This window comes from Silurus meridionalis, chromosome 12 (genome assembly GCF_014805685.1).
Source record: "Silurus meridionalis isolate SWU-2019-XX chromosome 12, ASM1480568v1, whole genome shotgun sequence".
In the NCBI taxonomy this organism is placed as follows: Eukaryota; Metazoa; Chordata; class Actinopteri; order Siluriformes; family Siluridae; genus Silurus; species Silurus meridionalis.
Genome location: NC_060895.1, coordinates 20,281,060 through 20,306,947, shown reverse-complemented (window position 1 = coordinate 20,306,947; position 25,888 = coordinate 20,281,060). Strand labels below are relative to the sequence as shown.

At 35.1% G+C, this 25,888-nt stretch overlaps 1 protein-coding gene across 1 annotated transcript in view; it reads right to left on the bottom strand.

The window, feature by feature from the left end:
* Positions 1-25,888, bottom strand: part of b3glcta (beta 3-glucosyltransferase a) — a 177,964-nt gene that overhangs the window by 69,250 nt on the left and 82,826 nt on the right. The window contains exon 4 of the mRNA XM_046862419.1: positions 20,454-20,563. Coding sequence (XP_046718375.1) covers positions 20,454-20,563 — 110 coding nt within the window. The remainder of the gene's footprint in view (positions 1-20,453; positions 20,564-25,888) is intronic.

Genomic DNA, 25,888 nt, shown 5'->3' with positions numbered 1-25,888 from the left:
ATGAAGTATTTTTAAATCTAGCCCAATCTGGTAACCCTGTCATTAACTATTATATTCAATACTCTTTCACTGGACATGGGGCAGCATTTTCTCCCCAATGGACCACTCTTAGCAGTTTTAGAGTTTAATCGTGGTGTATACCTCAGCGTAGAAGAATATAATATGCTGGAAACATCGTAACATCGAAAGAAATGAACAATTCAAAAAAACATGGGATGATTAAAATCACATGTTTTGAATTATTATTTTGTAGTATGTACGCTAGTAGTTTATTAGTCATTTTGCACTGTTTCTGGGTAGGAGTGTACAACTGTAGCACAGCAATTTCTTTGTTGCGGCGCAATTTATGCACATAGCAATACACTTGAAACTGTCAAATAGAAGCATTTATCAAAACTGTCAATCGATCAATTGAGGTCAGTTCACATATCTATTAGCATTTTAACAAAATTTCAAATTTACGAACTTGTAAAAAATAGATAATAATAAAAAAAGGACAGATGAGCTGCCACTTTCTGAACTTAATAAAAAGAAAAAATAAATAAAGAAAGGAACACAGAAGTGTCCAATTCTAAAAACAGCCATGAAATATTGCAATAGTACAGAGCAATGCTAATCCTCCACCCATCCTCCATACTATGCATTTCATTGGTAGGATAAAGGTAGGTATATATATATATATATATATATATATATATATATATATATATATATATATATATATATATATATAAAAAAAGGTTAGAGTCACAGATGTCACTCTTTGCTTTCCCTCTGTACATGCTGCTAAAACTCCCATGGAGCTGTGACTCAGGGAAACAGCGATGAAAAAGAAGATGATAATGGCTGGGGTCAGTGAGACCTGTGGCTGCCTGGTGCCACATGTGACCAGGCAGAACAATCCCCCCCCTGTGACGCTGCATCCACTGTCGTGTGTCAGTAATTAGCACATCAGAGCTAACCGCGCTTTGCACACACATTAGTGCTAACCTGTCTGTCTGACGTCACTGGAAAATTTAAAAGGTTCTTCAAAGTCATGAGAGGAGGCATGCTGCAAATGAAGCGAAATAGTCAGGACATTTTCATAAGGGTGGTATTCACATTAATTTTTCTGTTTAAACCATACGCCAGAAAGTGTGAAAAAAATAATAATTCAAGGTCAGTCATTGTTGGCAAAGATCGAGCAAGCATGTCTGGGCTGCAACCAGTGAACCCCAAGTGCTCCCAGACAATAACAAAAAGGTAGATCATTGTTCAGAAATAGTCTTCTAAAGCCTTTAAACCAAATTAGTTAATAGGTTTCCAAAACACACACACACACACCTCCACAAAAACGGCGTCAAACACAATAAAAGTGTAGTTTTTCTTACTAAATCATTACAGAGCCATGATAAATTCATCACTTAACCAAAGTTGTACACGTTTCAGCTTGTAGCCTGAATAACGTCATGGAATAAACCTAAACTTCATCTCACAAGTGTGTCACTGCCAAATTAAGCAAATTACTTCGAGCATATAAAACACACAAACACCAGAACATGCCGAGACACCACCAGTTCAAATTGAGTAGCACTAGCATTAGCATTAGCAATCATTTAAATCTGGAATAATCATTAGCCCTAATGGAAATGGCTGTGCTCACTATTAATAAAGAGTTTCCTATTTGCAAACAGACGGGATCTCTCTGCCCCAAACCACACAGGAAACAACTAAAATTAATGAAATTTGTTCTGACTTCTGAAAATTAATGTGTATAATTGTGTTCTCTGAGCAGTTCCCAATGTATTGACGGCAAACGCCAGATGCAACTCTGTATGTGGAAAACCACCAACCTACGCAAAACGTAACGCAACACAATGTTAATGCTGGCATTTAATTAGGTAAAAAATAAGTTTATTTAATTTTATTTTTATTTTACACAATCGCAAGGCAATTAAACAGTAATATTTCAGTATTTATAGTAATAGTAAATTTAGTAGTATACAATTTTTGAAAAATACTCATTGGTGTGGTGTTTTTTTTTTGCTCAGGTACACTTTTGTGCAACAGTGGATCTGAAATATTATGGAGATGAATAATTTGCTGTGGCAACCCATAATAGGAGCAGACGAAAGAAGAAAAATGAGATGTGAGGTTTTCAACATGATTATATTATACCCTATTGTAAAGTGCTAGTTATTGAATATTAAATCTTTTGGGGTTCAAACTGACAGCATGTTAACAACAACAGCAACACAAATAAATAAATAAACTAATAAATAAGTATCATCAGCCTCATCACAATATTAATAATAATAAAAAGATCATCGATGAAACCCGTCATTTTGATGTTGGGCTATTTAGCATTTTCAAACAAGAGATATTATTGAAGAAATGAAGAAGTAGTAAAGATGATAAATATTAAATATAAATATATGTACTGATGTGGTTTTTTTTTTTTTTTTAATTTTTTATTTTATCTGAAAACTAAACCGAATTTCCGCTAACTTTCAGGATTTGTATCCCAACCAGTCAGGCAAATTAAATAACTGATTTGTTTTATCAAAACTATTTTATATGGTCATCATTAGAGAATGAAAAAGATTTTAATCACTTTAAATGGAAAACAAGGAAGTCCATTTGCGGCCCGGCTTCAATCCCCGGTCAGGGAACCAATCCCAGCCACTCTTAGTGCTGGTCCCAAGCCCAGATAAATGGGAGGGGAAGGCATCCAGCTGTGGCGACCCCTAATGGGAGAAGCTGAAAGAAAGTAATTCCTAGTCCATTTACTCTTTATTTTCAATATAATCACAGATTTGAAATTATATATGAATTACAGAATGTTTTTAATTATTTTTCTAGATATAATCATTGAAATACCATATTTTTACATGTTCGAAGCAATTAGAAATGTGGCAAAAACAGATAGTTTTGCTTTAGAACGCTGGGTTTAAACTAAACATTAGTCCAACTAGAGCCCCTACTGTTGCTCTCTATTTGTGTTATTTATTTGTGTTAATTGTGTTTCTTATTGTGTAATATTAAATTTTTACAGTTATTGTTGAATTTAAAAGTTAGCAAGATCCTCAACATGGAATGCTTATTTGTACTGTATATTTTGCTTTTAAGAAAATGCTAATGATTGCAATGATAGTGTATAAACATTTTATTAGATTCATTAACTAGGATGTGCATTTGCCAGTAAACCATTTGCAAAAAAGATGGGTTTACTCTAAAATATACTCTTAAAAACGAACCCTGTTTAAATACAGTTCTTCGCTTGGCACTTAAAATTGTGTGGCTAGCTGGAGTTCATATAGCGCTAATCGCCACAAAGCGGCTCATATTGTTTTTTCCATTTTCTGTTGTCATGCACCAAGTTTTATTTATGTAATATCTCCATCTCTGTTTCATCATCGGTTTCTGTGTTTTCCCTTTCACCTATGTTCCCACTACCGTGCATATCAGTTTGTGTATAAATACTCGTAGTTCCCATAAAGTAATTTTTCCAGTACGCTTTTTTACCAAACCTTTTTGTTCATCCCTGCTTGCCATCGTTCTCACCTCGCTCTTGTTCTTGCCTTGCTTTTGCCTACTTCTTGATATGTTCATACCTTGCCCTTGCCTATGTTGTTTCAAATGATCGTCCCACTCTTGTCAGTTCTGTGTTTGTGTTTTTTGACTATTGCTTTGGATGGTTCGCCCTTTCTCTATATAAATGTTCTTACCTAGCACTTGTACATACCCTTCCCAGTGTGCTTCCTCCAAATTACATGACATTGTGCATTACATGACTAAAGTAAAGAGGAACCAATAAATCGGGACAATTAAAACAGGTAGCTATCGTTATAACTTAATGTAGATTCCCTATTCGTCTCACATTTATCTCCTTCTATATGCCGCAGTACTGATTTACAGGAATGTGCTTGATCGTGGTTCCACAGCGGACATGGCTCTTTAAAGCCTCAAGCGTGTCGCATGGCAGATGAGAGGCTCGAAATTAAAACGCAATTTTCCTCACCAAGTCATTCGGCCCTGAGCCATCTGCTTGTTGCTGCTAAAGCTGGTCACGGTTCTGAAATATTAAACAACCGTTTTAATAAGCATGTCAATTCGGCGCTGGATCTTGGGTGTCAATGTAGTAAAGACAACTTAGGACACCAGAATAATCTTTTTGTATTAGTCTTTCAACAATACTGCTTCAAAGATGTGTGGAATTCATATCACACCATTAAGTACACTGCTGTTAGCACAACAAATGTATGCTAATGTAGCATGGCCAGCTCAAAAATACTAGCCAGCTGTAAGTGAAGCATGTCTAGCTTGCTTTTATAAACTGTAAGATTAGCAAAGCACGTATTGCATGCTTTTAAAAACTCATATCTGAGATTTACAGAGGCACACAACGACAAATAGTAAATATTTTTTGTCATTTTCAGAATGAACGCTGCCCGATTTAAGCAGATGCACAGCTGCAAAAAGACACGACGAAAAAGAAAAGTATATTGTTTTCTTTATAAGATATTGCTTCAAATAAAGACTTTCACCTTATTTTATAAAAAAGGTTGAAGGTGTGAGAGAATTGCCTACATCTGAGCTGTCAGTACACAAAATAACAAGAAATGCTAAATAATTGCATGTGCTAAACCAATATTAATAAAGCAAACCAGATTTACAAGTCTATTAACTGTAATTATTCATGGAGCAGTATAGCACCAATGTCTTGACTTATATTAAATGTTTATTTAAATATTCAAATGATTGCCATCTGTTCATTCTAAATCTTAAATCATTCATCATATTAAACTTGACAAAAAAAACCAAAAAACCTTTATTCATCTTCAGTGTGCGTTTTTTTTTTTTTCCCATCCCATTTTTATTCCCCAGACTCTTGTGTTTATGGTCAGTGGTCTAGTTGCTATTCAGACACCCATTTACGATACCTCTAGTAAAAAATAATGTGAAAACTTCTAATGTAGGATAGACTTGGTATAAAACAATTCTGAATACAAGGAACATAACCTCATGAACATTTCATAGCTAGCACTTTATTCACACATTCAAAATTACGTTTGACGATTTTATAATTTTACATTCTGGATGTTTTTTGATCTTAATACCTAGTAAGCTTTAAAAAGCTCATGGAAAGCGTTTAATGTCTGTGTATTAATAACCCCATAGACGCACAGGTTACATCATGAAGCCATGGAAATGATGGTGTATTTTGAAAGAGTTGTAAAAATTAATTTCACATTCAACCACAATTACCCAAAAACAAACAAACAAACAAAAAAACTATATGGCACAAAAGAGTGTCTGTGAGACTTTTTTTTCAGTAATGATTCTTCATTTTGAAATGAAGGGTTTGGGTTTTTCTTTAGGTCAGCTGCTTTCTCCCCTAGTGGAAAAAATATTATTTGCATCACATCCACATCCATCACAGTCAATTTCCATTAAACTACAGTCAAATACCGACACTGGACAAATCCAAACACCAAAAGTGCTATCTAAATAAGATATTGTTTTACTGTGTATTCTTTTTAGAGCTGTAAAAGTGTTGATTCTGTATAATTATTATAATAACTGTAATAAACTGTAAGTGTTTCTGGAAGAAAAAAATAAATACAAATAATTAACTACAAAAAGTGTTTGTCCCATTCACGTGTTTCTCATTAATCTGCAAAATACACTTCATAAAATAAATAATTTACTTTAACTGTTAAATAAAATTATAGAAAGTTATAAGAAAATATCATTATAAAATAATTAAATGATTATAAAGTTATACAATGAATTATTTATCATTTATATAATTATAGGGAATTATTGCATTTTAAAACCATGACTGAAAATGTTCTGAATATCTTATTTGTATATAAGTAGATATACATATGTATGCTATGGTATAACACACTTATGGAGGTATATATTATACATAATAATAATAATAATAATAATAATAATAATAATAATAATAATAATAATGACAATAATAATAATAATAATAATAATAATAATAATAATAATAATAATAATGATAATAATAATTACAATAATAATAATAATAATAATAATAACAATAATAATAATAATAATAATAATAATAATAATGATGACAATAATATTAATTACAATAATAATAATAATAATAATAATAATAATAATAATAATAATAATAATAATAATAATAATAATAATATAATAATAATTACAATAATAATAATAATAATAACAATAATAATAATAATAATAATAATAATGATGATGATGATGATGATGACAATAATAATAATAATAATTATAATTATGACAATAATAATAATAATAATAATAATAATAATAATAATAATGATGACAATAATAATAATTATAATAATAATAATAATAATAATAACAATAATAATAATAATAATAATAATCATCATAATAATAATGATAATAATTACAATAATAATAATAATAATAATAATAATAATGGTGAAAAAAAAGTAATATGAAGGTTCAGAGGACTGTAAAATTACATTAGTTTATTTTATAGAACAAGCTAGATTTAACAGAATCTAATGAGGTCAGAATCTTTTAAACTTTTATTATTTTAGTCTAACCACATTTAATTTTAGAATTAATACCCGCACTGTCTATGACCCTTTGCCTTTTCTACATTGGTAAAACCTTTTTAATGCTCTTTCCTTTTATAAATCACTCCGAGAGCGAATCCAGGTTCCACAAGGATTTAGCCTTTTTTTTTTTTCTTTCATTGCTATTCTGTATCTTTATATGGTAGGATGAATGTTTATATAAAGCCCCACAGATCCCAGTGAAAGCCAAGGGGGGAAATGAAAATAAAAGGTATCTCTTAGACTTGTTCACCAAATAAACAAACAAAAAAACCCTGCAATATCAAAGATTCAGAGACTGTTCCTAGAGCCGTCGCTCAGACTGACTAATCAATCCAAGAAAAACTGCTTTTTCAGTCAAAGAGATGACCAAGACTCCAAAGGTCACTTTGATAAAACTCCAGAGTTCCAATGAGCAACCTTCCAGAAGGATAAGCATTACTGCAGAACTCAAATTAGACTTTTTTAATGATTAGATATCTTCAGTGAAAGGGATGTAATGAACCGATGAAAATGTTATCCAGATTAATTTTACACCTGATGGATGGAGGGAGAAATCCAGGCACTGCTCATCACCTGGTGAAGAGCATTCTATATATAGTTCTGCAAAGTACACAGTAAATGTGTATCAAAGATACCTGCAATGCCAGAGTGTGTCAAGTCAAGTCAAGTCAAGTCAAGTCAAGTCAGGAGGCTTTTATTGTTATTTCTACTATACACAGTGGTACACAGTACACAGTAAAAACGAGACAACGTTCCTCTGGAACCCTGGTGCTACACTAAACAATAACACAACACAAGCTACATAAAGTGCATCGAGTGGAACCTAGTGCAAACAGTGCAGACGAAAAACAGTACAGACAGACAACACAAGACTAGACACAAAACCCACAATAGCGCCGACCAGTAAACCTACTGTATTCTTTGATTATACAGTACTGTGCGAGGAGAACTGTAAAAACTATACCCGGGAGTGAATATAAACAGAGTGTGAGAAAGTAGTAGAGTAAAATATAGTAATAAAGTTAAACACATAACGTAAAAAGTGTTACATTTATTGACATTTCGTTTTCATTATTATTACCACTATTTTTGTTTTTCTCATGATTTCCTCTTTTTTTCCTCTTGAGATTTTATCATGAGGAAATCTCATACCCTGTGAATGGGGTCGGTGTTGCATCCATGTTGGAGCAATTTATAATAGATTTAATAACTTTCCTCCATACAGATGGACTTTATATCAACATTAAATGCTAATTCATACAATATGTACTGGACACTACAGTACCCAATCAAAGACCCAGTTAACATGAATTAATAAATTAATAGATAAATAGGGTCCCTGGTGGTCTAGTGGTTAGGATGCGGCGCTCTCACCGCTGTGGGCCTGGGTTCGATCCCCGGTCAGGGAACCAACCCCAGCCACTCTTAGTGCCGGTCCCAAGCCCGGATAAATGGGAAAGGTTGCATTAGGAAGGGCATCCAGTGTAAAAACATGTGCCAAATCAAACATGCGGCTGATTCGCTGTGGCAACCGCTAACGGGAGAAACCGAAAGAAAGTTTTGAATGAATTAATAGATAAATAAAAAGATGAAGTAATCAGGCGTACGATGCAAATGTAGATCCTCTTTTTAGAAAATTAAAAGTTGTCATTAGATTCCAGCTGGAATTATTTTCTATTCATTTATTAATGCTGGGCTGAAAAACACAGAGCTGCTTCAGCTTGAACAAGTCCGTGATAGAAGATAGAAGAGGATAGAACATGAGGTGGGAGTGCAGAACTTTTGTTACGTAGCGATCGCAAGAAAATGGTGCTGAGATAAAAAAAAAAAAAATAAATAAAAATGTCAATGCATGGCATTCATAACAAAACAAAAAAAAACAGAGAAGACATGTTTTAACATAGATATTTAGTGACAGACATGGAAAGAAAGAAAAATATTTCCTCACATAGAACAAGGTTAGATGAAGGGAGAGTGAGCAAAAAAAAAAAAAAAGGAAAAAGAAGAGGATTAACACTATGCTGAGGCTGGTAAAAATAGAGAAGGTCAAAAAGGACAGAAGGGAGTGAGATTATTGAGTGGTTGAAAAGTGAAAAAGAAGAATGTGTTCTTTTTATCGGGAGCCGGGGGAAGATCGTGCCAGGAGTCGTTTATCACAAGGGTAAAAGAATAATGACCAAAATGCTGATGGCCAAAATGGTGTTCATGGCTTTTATAATAGCTGCATGAATATTATAATTTTGTAAATATATACATGGAGATGTATGTCCTCTGTCAAAAACACAACAAATAAATAAATAAATACATAAAAATGAATAAATACATCTAAAAATCAGACACACGGGCACATAGATGCTGATTTTAATTAGTTTTTTCCATCCACAGAAAAAATTTTATGAACATTAACCTCATTGTAAAGCAGGTTGAAGATAAATATCGACCTAATAACTGTAAAAATTAAAATGTGAAGAAAAAAAAGATAAAATAAGTAAGTCAAAAACGAGTATAAAGTACCAATGTGTCTCTACTACACTTAAAAGAATAAACCTAGTGTCGGTTATGCGTATTACTGATTCATCCATGATGCACTCAAATACATACGGACTCAACTCCCTAAATATTAATGTTGAATAAATACATAAAACTGTATTATTCAGCAAATAGACTTTGTGTTTACATTACCATACTGACTACGTTTCTATTGCTGTGGGAATCCTGAAAGCTTCGCCTTTCACCTAATTGACATCAAATCGAGGGTTGAGTTTTTAGGTATTTAAGGTCTTGATTCAGCTTTTGTCACTGGATGTACAGTATCTCAACACTGCATTCCACATGCAACTGGACATATGTGTATGTCTGGGCGACTTGACAACATTTATATGATTCACAATACAAACCATGATATATAATTTCGATAGTCAACTGTTCACGACAGCCTGAAAGTCTAAAAATATGCTTCTTTAATGTCTACAAAGAAAAAGAATTTTTTTTTTTTTTTTATTATGTCAATTTACTGGCATCACCATTTCATTTGTAATTATTAAAAACAAAGTGTATCATGTAATCTTTTATTGATATTATATTAATATATTGCCAAGCCCTATTTACATTATATACACAAAAATATTGGGACACCTGATTTTCCAGCAAAGTGTGTTTCTTCCCCAAAGTTGGATTCACACAATTATATGGAATGTCTTCGGTTGCCGCAGCATAGCATTCCCTTCTCTTAAACAAAATCTGTTCCAGCATGACGATGCCCCTGTGCAAAGCCAGCTCAGTGAAGAGATGGTTTACATTAGTTCCAATGGAAGATCTTTAATGGTCAGCTGCAGAGCACTGACCTCAAGACTACTGAGCAGCTTCGGGATGAAGTGGAACACTGACTGCACCCCAGGCCTCATCACCTCACCTACAACACCTTTGTGGCTGAATGAGCATAAAGCACACTCCAATATCTAGTGGAACACCATCCCAGAAGAGTGGAGGTTATTATGAAAGAAAATGGGACTAAATGTGGATTGGAATGTTCACAAAAGTGCAATCTAAGCTTGATCAGGTGTTTACAAACTTATGACCTCATAGTGTAATTCGTAGGTCCTTATTTGGTCTTTTTGTATTTTTATGAAAGTAATTTAATTGGTAAAAGTGTGCATGTTGTTGACACACAAAACTACAAATTATTCAAGAAAATATTTAAAATAAAATACAAATAATTTTCATTTGTATCAGACCTAATACACTGCCTCATTCCCCAGGCTAATGCTGACATCTAGTGGCAGTATGCGAGCAATGCACAGGAAAGCCACTCATGCTTGAACACTACACGCATGCAAACTGAGGAATACCAATTGATGCTTGATTGACAGCAAAAGGCAGAACAAATCAAATCTATGTCATGTCAAACAAAACAGTAACCCATCAATCATTGAAAAGTTATAATGTCTTATAGTCTTGCTAGCACTTCTGCACACCTCCAGCCATGCTGTGCTCCTGCCTGTGAAGCGCTCTGAGCAGCTTAACATTTAGTTTCTCATCGATTTGGCCCATCGGCTCATATCCAGGCTTAGCTGCTGTCTTACAGAAGCGAAATCACAGAGCTGCGGCATAGAGGAGAGCAGATGGGGATCGCTGATAAAGATAAGCAAGTGCATGTTATAAAATGTGCCCGTTAAACATGCAATAGCCTCTTTAATAAGAACACCTATTGTGTACCTCTGCTCAAAACAATCAGGTGATGTTTTTTATAATCCCAGTGTAGCCTCAGATTTCTGTTTGTGGCCGGTAGGAGTGAAACTGATGTGGTCTTATTAAGCATCCTCTTTAAATTTTGATGTATTTTATATTATATAAGATGTTTATGCACTTTCTTTTAGCTTGAACCAGCCTGAGCATTCTCTACTGATCTTATCAACATGACATTTAAAAATGCAAAACTACTACTTAGGGAATACATTTTTACAATGGACATTGTCTCAAAGCAGCTTTACAGAACAACAATAAAAAAATATATATAAGGGAATTATGTGTATTAATTCCTGATGAGTAAGCCTTGGGGGACTGTGGCATGGACAAACTCCCTCAGATGGTATGAGGAAGAAACCTGGAGAGGAACCACACTCATTTGGGTAATATCAAGAGTGTGATTGTAAGTCTTAAAATAATAAAAAAACAACTCTCATATGTGTCAAATATAATAATAAAAAAGAGATTCTTTCATTGTCAGAGTCAAATCATATTGTTCATGCAGCGCCTTAACCACAATCATACTACATTTCTTACATGAAAAGCTAATTAAATAACTGCATCAGGCGTTCCTAATAAAATGGCTGCTGAGTGTCTACAGTTGTGTATTTACAGTATGATAATAACAATAAAAATCAGTGTAATAAAAAAAATCTGTTTCATTCTTTGTTCAGGAAAATTTTTTTTTACACAATTCAGATATTGTGATTTAAGAGAAGGGGAATGAAAGTCAGCAGGAGAAAGACAGAGTACATGTCCATAAATGAGAGGGAGGGCAGTGGAGTGGTGCGGTTGCAAGAATGAGATGGTGGAGATGAATGAGTTTAAGTACCTGGGGTCGACTGTGCTGAAGAGTTTGTTAGAGAAGTGAAGAAAAGAGTGCAGGCAGGGTGGAGTGGGTTGAAAAGAGTGACAGCAGGAGTGATTTGTGATAGAAGAGTATCTGTGAGAGTGAAAGGGAAAGTTTATAGGACTGTGGTGAGACCTGCGATGTTGTATGTTTTATAGACAGTGGCATTGAGTAAAAGACAGGAGGTGGAGCTGGAGGTAGCAGAGCTGAAGATGTTGAGGTTTTCATTGGGAGTGACGACGATGGACAGGATTCGTAATTAGTTTATTAGAGGGACTGTGTAGATCAGACGTTTGAAGACAAGGTAAGAGGTGTGATTGAGATGGTTTGATTATGTGCAGAGAAGGGACATGAGCTATATCGGGAGAAGAATGCTGAGGATTTAGCTGCAAGGGAAGTGGAGAAGAAGAAGGCCAAGTAGGAGGTCTAAGGATGTGGTGAGGGAAGACATGCTGGTGGATGCATGTTTAAAAGAGGCAGTTGTAGAGGACATTGTGATTATGGAGACAGATGTGATTATGGAGACAGATGTTCCGCTGTGACGACCCCTAACAAGAGCAGCCGAAAGAAGAAGAAGAAATGTTCACTACAATATCTAAAGGCTGCTTGTAGAGCAATTTCCATAAATGTTGATAATTCCAGGGTAAATGGACAGAATTTATACAGATTTTTTTTTTGTTCTAATATGTTAAATGTACTAATATCAACAAACTATCTAACTATCTATTACATTAATAATGAAATTATTACTATTATATTAATATTAGTTTAAAAAAAAGCTTGCCTTAATAATCAAAAAAGAAAGGAAAGGAAACTCTGCAAAACATAATTTTGATTATCATTCATGCTCTCATCATGCAGGCTCTACTAGACAAAGTGAATTGTTTGGGTTCTGAATAAATGCTTAATTAAAAATGTTGGCCTCACAGGTGTAACGATCCATTTACAAACTATCAGTGATGTGAGATCAAAAAACAAATGGCCAGGTGTACACTTACTTATAATTCATCACACACAGCAGCTTAGGAGGTTATAATACACAAAACTAATAATCACAAGTCTCTCTCCTCATTAAACTTTTTTGGTATGTGGCTAATTTGAAGTATGAGCCAGAGGACGGGATCTGATTACATTCACAGAGAGGCAATAATCAGACTCTGCCTTATAAAATAGTTAAGCTCACTCATAACAGTATGTTTTGGAAAGTTGGTATTTTTATGTGTTTATATAAAAACACATAACCTTCCTGGTGGCTCCATCCTCAGCATTCTCCTACCGACATACCCCATGTTCCTCCTCTGCACATGTCCAAACCATCTCAATCGAAATATTATATATATATATATATGCTGAGGATGGAGCCACCAGGAAGGAGGAAAAGAAGAAGACCAAGGAGGAGGTTTATGGATGTGGTGAGGGAGGACATGCAGGTAGTTGGTTTGAAAGAGGCAGATGTAGAGGTCAGGGGGGTATGGAGACGGATGATGCGCTGTGGCGATCCCTAATGGAAGCAGCCAAATGAAAAAGAAAAATAATGTTTGGGGACATTATCACACATTTACTGTGATAATATTTGTGAACATTAGCACACATTCACTGTGATAAGATTTGGGGACATTATTACAAATGTTCTCTAGTAAGTTTTGCAAATTTATCACACATACTCTGTGGTAAATTTTGCGACTGTATCACACATACTCTGTGGTAAATTTTGCGACTGTATCACACATACTCTGTGGTAAATTTTGCGACTTTATCACACATACTCTGTGGTAAATTTTGCAACTTTATCACACATACTCTGTGGTAAATTTTGCGACTTTATCACACATACTCTGTGGTAAATTTTGCGACTTTATCACACATACTCTGTGGTAAATTTTGTGAACATTAGCACACATTCACTGTGATAAGATTTGGGGACATTATTACAAATGTTCTCTATAAGTTTTGCAAATTTATTACACATACTCTGTGGTAGGTTTTGGTGAATATCGTGCATACACTGTGGTAAGTTTTGGGCACTGTTATCACACATGCTTTTGCTGATTCATATGCTTGTGACTTCCATCAAACCCACTACGGGGTTTGATGGAAGTCACAAGCATATGAATCAGCAAAAGCTAATTGTACAGATAAACTCATTTGTTTTAGTGCTTTTATTTTTATGTATTTTATTGGATGGCATTGTCCGTTTTTTGGGACATATGTCATTCATAAAAAGATGTTTTAAAGTGTATAAATTACTAATATAATCTAAAAGAATGTCTTACATATTAATCGCATTTATCTAAATAACAAATAATAAATACACATTCTTTCTTGTCATTATTTTTTTATTGCAAAACATGTTCTCTTGAGTAAATATATTAAATACATTTAAATTAATTAGTAATCAGCAAATATTTGAAAGAAAATCCGAAACTGAAAAATGCTGCATGGATAAATATTTAATCCTCCATGAAACTCCAAATGAAAGCTTACTTGAAAATCTCAACAGTAAATATGATGCTTTAGGACATTTTTTATTCTGACATCAACAACAATTTTAGCAAAAATAAGTAAAAAGTGAGGAAACCTTTAGCAAAAAAATTGTCTTAAAAACAAAGCCAGGGTCAATGCCCAGATCTAAACCCTATAAAATCCTGTTTGAAGCCTGCTGTCAAAAACAACTTCTAACCAATCTGTGGAAAATGAAGCAAATCTGCTTTTCTGCTTGCAGGATATGCTGATAAATATTTCATTTTGAAATGTTTACTTTAGGAAAACATACTGGTTGTAATCGCAGCGCTGGCTGGAACACTTATAATCCAGACAAATCTAATGACAGATATGGGGGCAAATACTTTTTTAATCATCTTCAGCAACATTTAGCTGGAAGTGCACATTTTTAATTTTATCATTTGACTGACATTTAATTAATCAAATACTACAAAAGTCCTATTTTCTTCTTGTACAACACAGTAAGACTGTGTCAGATCTCACACCAGTCAAGAGCAGCAGCTACTCTGCAATGTTAACATCTTCGCCAGCATGAGAAATATATCTAGGAATGACAGAACAAATGTTAACCAATGCTTTTTTTTTCACACAAGTCATGAGTCATTGTGTTGGTGTGTGTTGTACATATTTGTAGTGGCAACGTGTTCACTGAAAATGGCAAAGTTAGTGTGCACAACAATGCAAATCTGGCTCTTATTGCTAGTTTAAAAACCTGCACTGATCAGCAGAGCACAGCATGACAACATGCAGGAACAGCACTCACAATGCCTGATTTATTAAAATGAAGTAAACGAATATTGTAGATATTTATACACAGCCGACCCAGCTCATTAAAAACTTGAAGCTCTGCAAGATCAGATTAACTTTGTCAAATTTTAGATTTACACAAACAAAAAGTTAAGTTTCATGGCCAAATATAATTAATACGTAGCAAAAAAATTCCCTGAAGAACAGCTGCAGCAACTCAGGTCTAAAAATCTTCACTTCAAATAAAAACATTTTCATACCTTCACTTTAACAGTTAAACAGGAAGATATAGGTATTAGGTTTCAACATAAAATGGTTTAAAAACACATTTATATTTATGCATTTGGCAAACGCTCTTATCCAGAGTGACTTATAACTGTCTTCTTTATATACTTTATACTATATACACTCACCGGCCACTTTATTAGGTACACCTGTCCAACTGCTAATTAACGCAAATTTCTAATCAGCCAATCACATGGCAGCAAAATGGCCTCCACAGTCACCAGATCTCAATCCAATAGAGCACCTTTGGGATGTGGTGGAACGGGAGATTCGCATCATGGATTTGCAGCCGACAAATCTGCAGCGACTGCGTGATACTATCATGTCAATATGGACCAAAATCTCTGAGGAATGTTTCCAGTACCTTGTTGAATCTATGCCACGAAGGATTAAGGCAGTTCTGAAGGCAAAAGGGGGTCCAACCCGATACTAGTAAGGTGTACCTGATAATGTGCCGGTGAGTGTACTTCTCAATACTATACTTTATACTGAGCAGTTACGGGTTAAGAGCCATGCTCAAAAGCTCAGCAGTTTTTATGGGATTTGAACTCATGACATTATGATTAGAAGTTCAACATCTTATTAGATCTTCCTGCAGGTTGATGTATATATATATATATATATATATATATATATATATATATATATATATATATATATATATATATATATATATATATATATACACAAATAAAAAAAAATCTTTGAATGAATGGAATAGATAGGATGCCATTGAAATCGGATGGGATAGGATGGATGGACACTGTGGGCAGGTGTATGGATGGATGGTTAGATGTATGAATGGTAAGATAAATAGATTGATAGAGACAAACAGAGAGACAGACAGACACTTAGCCATCATCTAGTAATGCCCTAATAAACATGAAAAAGTCCTAGATCCACCTCTACCACTACAACACATTGAACCACTACAACATTGCATATAAAATGCTAAAGATGATACTTGGAGATGATGTTCACACAGTTTCAGGAACAAAGATGGCCCTAACCCTAAACCCTAACCCCAGGAACTCGCTTTGCTTTTTCTAGATTAGGATAAATGGCTAATTAGAAGATTGCTAAAAGTTAACAAAGAAAAAAAATTTTGAAAAGAAAAAATAATTACTGTAGCGGAAACTACCCTAAATTTCCCTAGGAACAAGGAATAAAGATTTGCTGAAACAAACAGTGCCTTTGATTGTTTATTACAAAAAGAGCTTTAGAGAGTAAGTAACAGCACTCGTTCCCAATGAAGTGATTCAGAGATCTGTCCTCTGTCATGTAATGAGGCAAAGATGGGAATCAAATGCAAATATGGAAAACTTTAAAATGTAAAAACAAACATGAAAAAATAAAACCCAACACAAAAGAATGGCCACAAAAAAAGTAATGAAAACCATAACCTGAATGCGAAACAAAGAAAATCCATGAAAGACAAAAATGTACAGCAAACGAAAGACCAAGAAATGCAGTGAAATGTGATGGTATACATGTGCCACTTACTGTGAATGTAAATCATTTACACAAAAACCTGACATAGTATATTCAGGTGCAGTTGTTCGTGGGATATGTAGTTCTTGTTCATAATCCTGACACCCTTCATTGAACCTTCTTTAACACTGTATGTAGCATATGCGTTGAACAAGGCTTGGGTGTGGATACACTGCTCCGTGTAAGTTTCCCTGTAAGAGGTTTTTTTCTTAAAGATGGAATTGACAAAAACTGACATATTGCCTCTAAGTTCACCTGGGATTAGTCCATTCTTTTATTAGGGTTAATTGCAATAAATAATCAGAGGTATATATTACATTTGTCATTGAAATTACAATGCATACGTTTCATTAGACAGCGTCTTCTGTAGTAATAGATAAGGGAAAGATTCTCTCCAAACAGCCACACACTGATACACACCAGACCCTTTGCTACTCTGAATAGACCATTAGGGTTTAAATAATTGCCACTGATCATATCATACGAACACGAGTTTAGAAATGAGTCATCATGTGACAGCAAGTCAGCCGAGAAGATTTTCTAAACATCACTGATCTCCTTCTGACATCTCGTCACAAACGTCTGCCCTGCAAACTTCTGCAAACTGTGACTAAACTCTCTGTGCGCTTATTAGTCATCAAACAACACCTCCAAGCAGGCCAGAGAGCTGACAGAGGTAATTACAGTGCCAGAAGGTGGGTGATATCAAAATAAACCAATTATATAACTTGATCCTTTTTTTATATTTATAGGAAAGGAGAACCTTTCGAAAACTTAATAATCACCTGATTGGGATTTCACTTCTAAATACATTGTAAGAACTAATTAAGAATTATGACACAGAATATAATATTGATAGTTTTTTTTTATAGATTTGCTGTATTGTGATCAAGTCCCTTTTGCTCAAAATCTGGAAAAAACAACAAGCTCATACCAGACTGTCAACTTAATAACCTCGCTTAGTATTATGCATTTTGATATGAAATAAAGAAATAAAACACACAAACAAATAAATAGATTAGTAAAGTTCATGACAAAGTCAGTCTGAAAGTTTCAAATTGTTTCATAAGCTTTAAGACAGAAAGACAGAAAGACAGAAAGAAAGAAAGAAAGAAAGAAAGAAAGAAAGAAAGAAAGAAAGAAAGAAAGAAAGAAAGAACTAATTGCTGCTAGAAACACAGATGGCAAATAAAGTGATAAGTCAGAACATCGGCTGAAGTAGACACATGGAGAGAGTTAAAGAGAGTTAAATTAGTATAAAGAATATAAATCACTGATAAAGTGACAATGGTGTAGTGATATAAATAAATATAGAGAAAGGGAGCGTGTGATGTTTGTAGATTGACAGAGAGATGGATAGAGCGATTGTTCGGTATTGATGGAGAGAGAGATAACGTGAGAATGTGTGTTACAAGTGTAACAGGTGTGTTGAGACAAAAACATTCCCTCAATCTATAAAAGTTTTGAAGACATTAGATTATTCATTAGAAAAATACAGAATGATAAATAATGTAAAGAGCATGAATGAGTTAGAAGTTCTAGCAGTCTTAAATTTAATATGATTTTTATTACATTATATATTTTCAATATTATGAACTACTTTGAGCTTCTCTAATGAGAAAACCCTCAGTTCTATCAGTTAGAATAGTCATAGCTAACTGAGAACAGTCTAATATTACTATGAGGTGAAAGGATTTGAGATTTTGGGTCCAACCCCAGCCATTAGGGTTGCACAAGCCTTAGTGCTGGTCCCAAGCCCGGATAAATGGGGAGGGTTGCGTTAGGAAGGGCATCCAGCGTAAAAACATGTGCCAAATCAAACATGCGGATGATCCGCTGTGGCGACCCCTAAAAAAGAAAGAAAGAAAGAAAGAAAGAAAGAAAGAAAGAAAGAAAGAAAGAATAGAATGCCTAAAAAATTGCCCCTATCCTTGTTGAGACATTTAAATGTCTACAGCTTCATCACTACATGTACTGTAAGCATCATATCTGACCTCCTTTCAAACTCCTATAAGAGTACAAACGTATTTCTTGCGTTCCCTGCTGATTTGCTATAGTCTTGCCTAGATACACCGTGGAGAGGGAAAAAAAACAAAAAACAAATAGCGCATCTCCTATTTCTTTCAATGTCTATTTAAAGCACACACATTTGCTATCAAAGGAAATAGACCACCCCTGGACCACCGCTGTGGAGATATTACCTAGGGGTGGTGAACCATTCTCAGCACAGCAGTAACATTAACGAGTTCATCACTGTTCGTCGGTTTGGTTGTGCAAAAAAAAAAACCCAAAAAAACAAAAAAAATGATGTTTATAGGAAAAATCTCTACAGTGGATATAAATGGAGAAACAACTACTTAATTTGAAATTAAGAGAGAAAATTATGAGAAAATGTAACAACCTAAACACTTTCTCCAGGACAGTCACCATGTACCAAAAGAAAATATACCGTGAATCTTATTAGACAACTGTCCAACCACCATGATTTTGGGAGAATAGAGAACTCCAGGGTCCCTCAGGATGGAAACCCTGCTGTGCCACCATACTGCTCAACATTAAATATTTACATAAAATATGCATGCAGCTCACATAAAGCCACCAGGTGCTTGTGTGTGTGTGTGGGGTGTGTGTGTGTGTGTGTGTGGAGTTTTTATAGGTCACTGCACTATGATTCATAAAGTGTTCTTATTAGAAGAACCCCTGCATAGTTGTTTTGATAGTTTATTTTGAGAAATGCTGGCTTGATCAAATATAATGCGGTGCCAACTTGTGAGTTTGTGCAGGGAGATGTGTGAGAAGCGAAGAGAGGGGGAAAAAAAAAAAGAACTTGCATCTCAAAAACGCTTGTTAGCAACTATATAAAAATGTGATGTCTGGAATGAAAACAGCCCACATAGTAAGTGATGACAGAATATGTGTAGCTAAAAATACATGAAATATATAAAGAAATAAAAATGTAGCATGAGAGAGAGAGAGAGAGAGAGAGAGAGAGAGAGAGAGAGAGAGAGAGAGAGAGAGAGAGAGAGAGAGAGAGAGAGAGAGAATATGGACAACATTTTGTGGACACCTGACCATAAGATTTCTTCAAACATCCCATTCTACATTTAGATCCCATTTGCTGTTATAATAACCTCCTCTCTTCTTCAACAAAGCTCCACTAAGTTTTTGAATGTGTTTGTGGAGATTTGTGCTCATTTAATCACATGGCTTGTAGTAAAGTCAGGTACTGATGTACAGTAGGTGAGTTGAGGAGGCCTGGGGTGCAGGCAGCTTTCCAACTGATCCCAAAAGTGTTCAATAGGGTTGAGGTCAATGCTCTATAGCAGAAAACTCCAGATCTTTCACTCAACCCTATCTAAATCAAATCTTCATAGAGCTGCCTATTTGCACAGGGGCATCGTAATGCTGGAAATGGTTTCAGTCTCCTAGTTGAAGTGAATTTCATTCTGCCACACCCAAAGGTATCCTATACATTTGTGTGCCTCCAACTCTGTAATAACAGTTTGAGGAAGACGCACATATAGCTGGAAAAGTCTGATGTCCCAATACTTTTGTCTAAATTTTAAAGGAAGAGACAGACAGACAGACAGACAGACAGACAGACAGACAGACAGACAGACAGACAGACAGACAGACAGATAGATAGATAGATAGATAGATAGATAGATAGATAGATAGATAAAGTATACAGGAATATAGAAGGACACACACTATGTTACTTAGAGTGAGTGTACCGCTTGGAGTGCTTCAGCTTGTGAAAGGAGATCTGCTCGGAGTCTCTGTGCTCGCTCGGCATGGAAGGAGTTCTTCTGGCTCTGGATGACAAACACCAGCTCCCTCAGTTCTGCAAAATCAAGAATGATGTGTGTTACCATTGTGTACCTGTGCACTATTTTTCCTCCCTATATAAAGTAATTCATTGCCAGTTTGATATTTCATTTGATGGGTCAAAGTGGTTTGTTTCATGGTTTTCTCTTATTGTTTGTTATTAAAGATTCTATTTAATGTGTGTCATGACAATTGGATGTACGAATATCAAATCAAAATGTAATTCTGGTGTTCTAGGGTTCTGACTTTCATAGCACCAAAGCTGATTGTTCCTTTTTTATCTTATTCTTCACCAAACTGTAAATCAGCCCACACTTGTCAATCAGCCTAATAATGGCACTATAGCACAGCATTTTATGTTTCCTCCCATATCTGAGAAACGCAGAGGCGTAGAGAAAAAAACATCTATCCTTCAAGTTCTGGACTTTGAAGAATGACTGAGTTTCCTCAAAAACACAGCTGCTATAAGTCAAACACAGACGTTTCACACGGTTTCTCTCTTGTGTTCATCTTGATTGAATCTTGCATCTAAACACACTGCTATTTTTGTATCTGTGTTCCCTTCTGGAGCTCTGTGAAAGGTCAGTATTTCCATTCTAGCTCTTGGGGGAGCTGAATTCCTGAATACCTGCTTACTCCTGACTCTTCTCAGCTTGAAAATTAGAATCTGTTTGAAATGTTCATAACTTTAAACCCATGTTTTATATGCATTTCAAGTTTACTCTTTAAAACGTCAAAACTTCCGAGCCAGTCGATTTATTCATCAGGCTGTGCTGTAATGAATTTTTCCCCAAAAAATTGTTACGCAACATAGGTTTTATATATAAACTCTAAAACAGATGTATTTGTTTTTTCTTCTCCATTTACAAACCAGAAGGTCAAAAAACATTTGCACCACATTTCTTTCAGCTTGTAGATGCATAGATTCAGTACATTTCTCCAAATAGGTCATAAACACAACACATCACACGGAATACACGCATAATGTTCACTTAGTGATGCAACCACCTCCTCCAGACAGCAGACCCCAAGAAAGCAGGATCACGGTCCAGAATATATTCCACCCACATGAAAGTGCAGAACGCTGATGTACAACCTGCTCCATCAACAATCACTAAACTCTCCTGTTGTCAGGACTTAATATTACAATACGCCGGATTCTGAAATGCGTTAAAATTAATGCTTTCATTTAACGAACATTCCACTCGACTGTAGTTTCATTAGTTGAACTCTAAAAACAAAATGATATTGTGATTTGTGGTGAGAGTAGGGAGCAGGTTGAGAAGATCCTGGAGAGGTGGAGGTACACACTGGAGAGAAGAGGAATGAAAGTCAGTAGGAGTAAGACAGAGTACATGTGTGTGAATGAGAGGGAGGGCAGTGGAGTGGTGCGGTTGCAGGGAGAAGAGGTGGAGAAGGTGGAGGAGTTCAGGTACCTGGGGTCAACAGTGCAAAGTAATAGAGAGTGTATTAGAGAAGTGAAGAAACGAGTGCAGGCAGGGTGGAGTGGGTGGAGAAGAGTGACAGGAGTGATTTGTGATAGAAGAGTATCTGTAAGAGTGAAAGGGAAAGTTTATAGGACTGTGGTGAGACCTGTGATGTATGGTTAAGAGACAGTGTCATTGAGTAAAAGACAAGAGGTGGACTGGAGGTAGCAGAGCTGAAGATGTTGAGATTTTCTTTAGGAGTTTAAGGTTGAACAGGATTAGAAACAATTTTATTAGAGGAACCATAAAGATAGGATGTTTTGTAGACAAAATAGAAAGGGACATGGGGTGTCTAGGTAGAACAATGCTGAGGATGGAGCTGCCAGAAAGGAGGAAACACAATCCAAGGAGGAGATTTATGGATTGGTTTGAAAGAGGCAGATGTATCAGACAGAGTGTTTGGTACCGGATGATCCTAATGGGAGCAGCCTATAGGAGAAGAAACTATAACGACAAAATGAAGTGAAAGTCTTCAGGAGGTGTAATGGGGCTTTTATTTATGCACTAAATAAAACATGGTGAAGCAAACTGTCTGCGTCAGCAACTATAAATAGGCGAAACTGCTGAGCGAGCACACAGCAATTACACCTGTGCAAATGACACGACTAAAACTGAGCCTCAAGGCAAAACGGTCCTTCATACCCTGTCAATACTACGAGTCCTGAAATGATGCAACATCCCTTAGGACATGGTATCCTGTAATGCCAATAAAACAACAGAACAGAATTTACCTGTGATAAATTTCTATTTGTTTAGCGCTCAAAATATTCATAACTGCTTTCATATCAAAACTAAAAAATGACAGTGGTTCTTTTTTTATTAAATGAAAAAAAAAGCATGTCCACCATTTTTCTGTGTCGGACCATTTCTAGCTAGGTTTGACTCTTTAGCCCTGTTGGACAAAATGTTTTTATGAAATTGACGTCAGGAATAAATATTCCACTTGTAACCTCAGTAAAAAAAAAAACGTTCATCCGAAAAGCAAACCATTCAAGACGCATCCGGTTTTAGTTTCAAGTGTTTCATGGTCACCGAGATGTGCACTGTGAGTCATCTGCATGAAGAACAACGGACATGTTCTATCTGATCAGCTGACCGGTGAGCTTAGTGGAAGAACCGTGGGAAATTGTACATAATTTTTTCCCATCATATAAGAGTAAAGATAAACACTGACAAGCCTGAAATCACACAAATAGAAATAAACTGATTTAAAGAAGAAAAAAGAAATTACCTGAATCCCTATTTAACAATCCAGTCACTTCTAGGATTTTTGTGAGGTATATTTTTGTGAGATGTAGTTGGGTTGCCAAAAAGGTATTAACTGTGACGGTGATGTGACAGTAGTCAGTAGCTTATGCACAGACACAAATCCTTGACATTTCTTAGACGTCACAGGAGGCACTGTAACCTTTAACTAAGCTTGAATTTTAATGCTCAAGCAATGCAGCAGTGAGATAATGGCTGAACATTTACGGTTGTGTTCAACTCATTATGCCACAACAATGCAGGCTGGATTGAGTTCGGAGCTGCAATAAGCTTCAAATGAGTGACAATCAGTGGTGGACAGTAAAAATGTAATGTATTTCGTTAGCTTTTTCGCATATCTGTACTTTACTGAAGTATTTCCATTTGGGGAGATTTTAACTTCACTACATTTCAAAGTGAAATATTTTAGCAAGCCGCAAGCCACCAATCAGGGTCGAGCGCCGCTTTGTTTTGAACTTCTTGCCGTTTGATGGTATCTACTTATTATCAACATACACTCCAGCAAACAGAACATTTTGGGAGGAATAAATGATGGAAGAGACTCCTGACAGCAACTCGCCACAACACCTATGGCGATATTTCTAAAGTAGTTGAAAAGCTTTGGGCTCATGATAATTTTAATAGACATCAATCAGTGTTTGACTCATTAATATCATTCTATTAATAGATTGTTGTGCTGAGAGTCACATCAGAGTCTTTTCACATAAACTGTGTTGATTAGGCAAAGTGAAAATAGGAACATTATAGCCATAATAAATCAAAGTACTTTGAATATTTACGTACATTTGAGGGCAAATACTTTTATACTTTTTCTGAAGTGAAAGGAAGCACTTTTACTTTTATATGTCTACTTTAACTCAAGTACATGGGTTGTGTACTTCGTCCACCACTGGTGACATTTGGATATCTAGTTTATAAACTGCATATACAATTACATTACAGAAATACCAAAAAAGTGCATTAAGAACAGGTTTCCATCAAATAATTACATTCATGACCAAGACAGACACAGAGGTGGAAAAAGTACACACATCTTTCACTTAAGTAGAAGTATAGATACTCATGTTTTAAAAGACTCTGGTAAAAGTTGAAGTACAGACTATACTTTTTTTACTCAAGTTAAAGTAAAGAAGTTTGAGCTCTGACATGTACTTTAGTAAAAAGTAGTCATTACTACTACCTGTTTCAGAGTCACGTCATGTCATATTAATATTAGGGCTGTCAAATGATCAATCGTGATTAATCGCATGATTGTCTTGAGTTGACTCACGATTAATCACAACTTAACATTTCAATCTGTCCAAAATGTACTTTTAATTAACTTTATCTAATTAACTAATCAACATGGACATGGACAAATATTGATGCTTGATATTGATGTAATGTATGTCATTTTGTTGACCCCAGAGGGTTAATTGTGTGCATCATGGCGGATTTTGGTGCTGATTTGAGACTTGGCGCATCATTAAAACAAATTTTTACTGAACAAAAATAGTTTTTCAGTGGAGTATTTTTTTATTTATATGAGTAAAAAAGTGCGTTGTACGTAAACGTGTTGTTTATATTAAAATCGTCGAACAGAAATGAGCGCTGCTTTAATCGAATAATACAATAAATCAAATAATGCATTTATAAAACTTGTGCCTTTAATTTGCGTTAACAAGTTTTGACAGCCACAATTAATATATTAATATAAACCAATTATAAATGTTGTTACCTAATAAATATATCCAGGCTGAACAACCATCACATAGAACACAAGCAGAGCAAAGATGATGGTCAAGTCAAGTTTATTTCTATAGTGATTTTCACAACAGACATTGTTTTAAAGAAGCTTTACAAAATTTTACAGTTAAGGTGAACAGTGTGTATTTATCCCTGATGAGCAGCCATGGCGACTGTGGCAAAAACTCCCTTTAGATGTTATGAGGAAGAAACCTTGAGAGGAACCAGACTCATAACGGGAACCCATCCTCATTTGGGTGACATCAAGAGCGTGATTATAGTCTTTAAACAATACAGAACACTGGAGTATGAGAACTAACATGAGCACTGGAATGTACGATTATAAATAATAATTTTTCTACAGTCTTATACAGTCATTTGTGGCTATAAAACTATAACGATGTGATCAGGAATGTTTCTGTTCTCAGTCATGTTTACATCACTGACTCCCTCTGTCTCATCCATGTTAACCCCAGATTTCTTGTTGCCTTCTGCCTGCTCATTGTTAACTTTGTGAACTAGAATACATCTGTGGTGTGTGATAAACAGGAAATTACACACCAGTTGTAGATTGAAAAAGCCGCGGAATGACAGGAAATATGTCGATGTGATGAAATCGGTGCGCAATGAGAAGAAAAATATTGACATTTCACCAAATAGATTAAAACTAAAGTAACAAGCCTGGTTCAAAAACGTAAGAAGTAGAAAGTACAGATATTTGTGTAAAAATATAATGAGTGAAAGTAAAAATGTAAATAGTGAAGTACTGATATCCGAAAAATCTACTTAAGTTCAGTAATGCTTGTACTTCTTTACTTCCCACCTCTGGACAGATGTGATACTAGGTGAAAGACACAACAGGA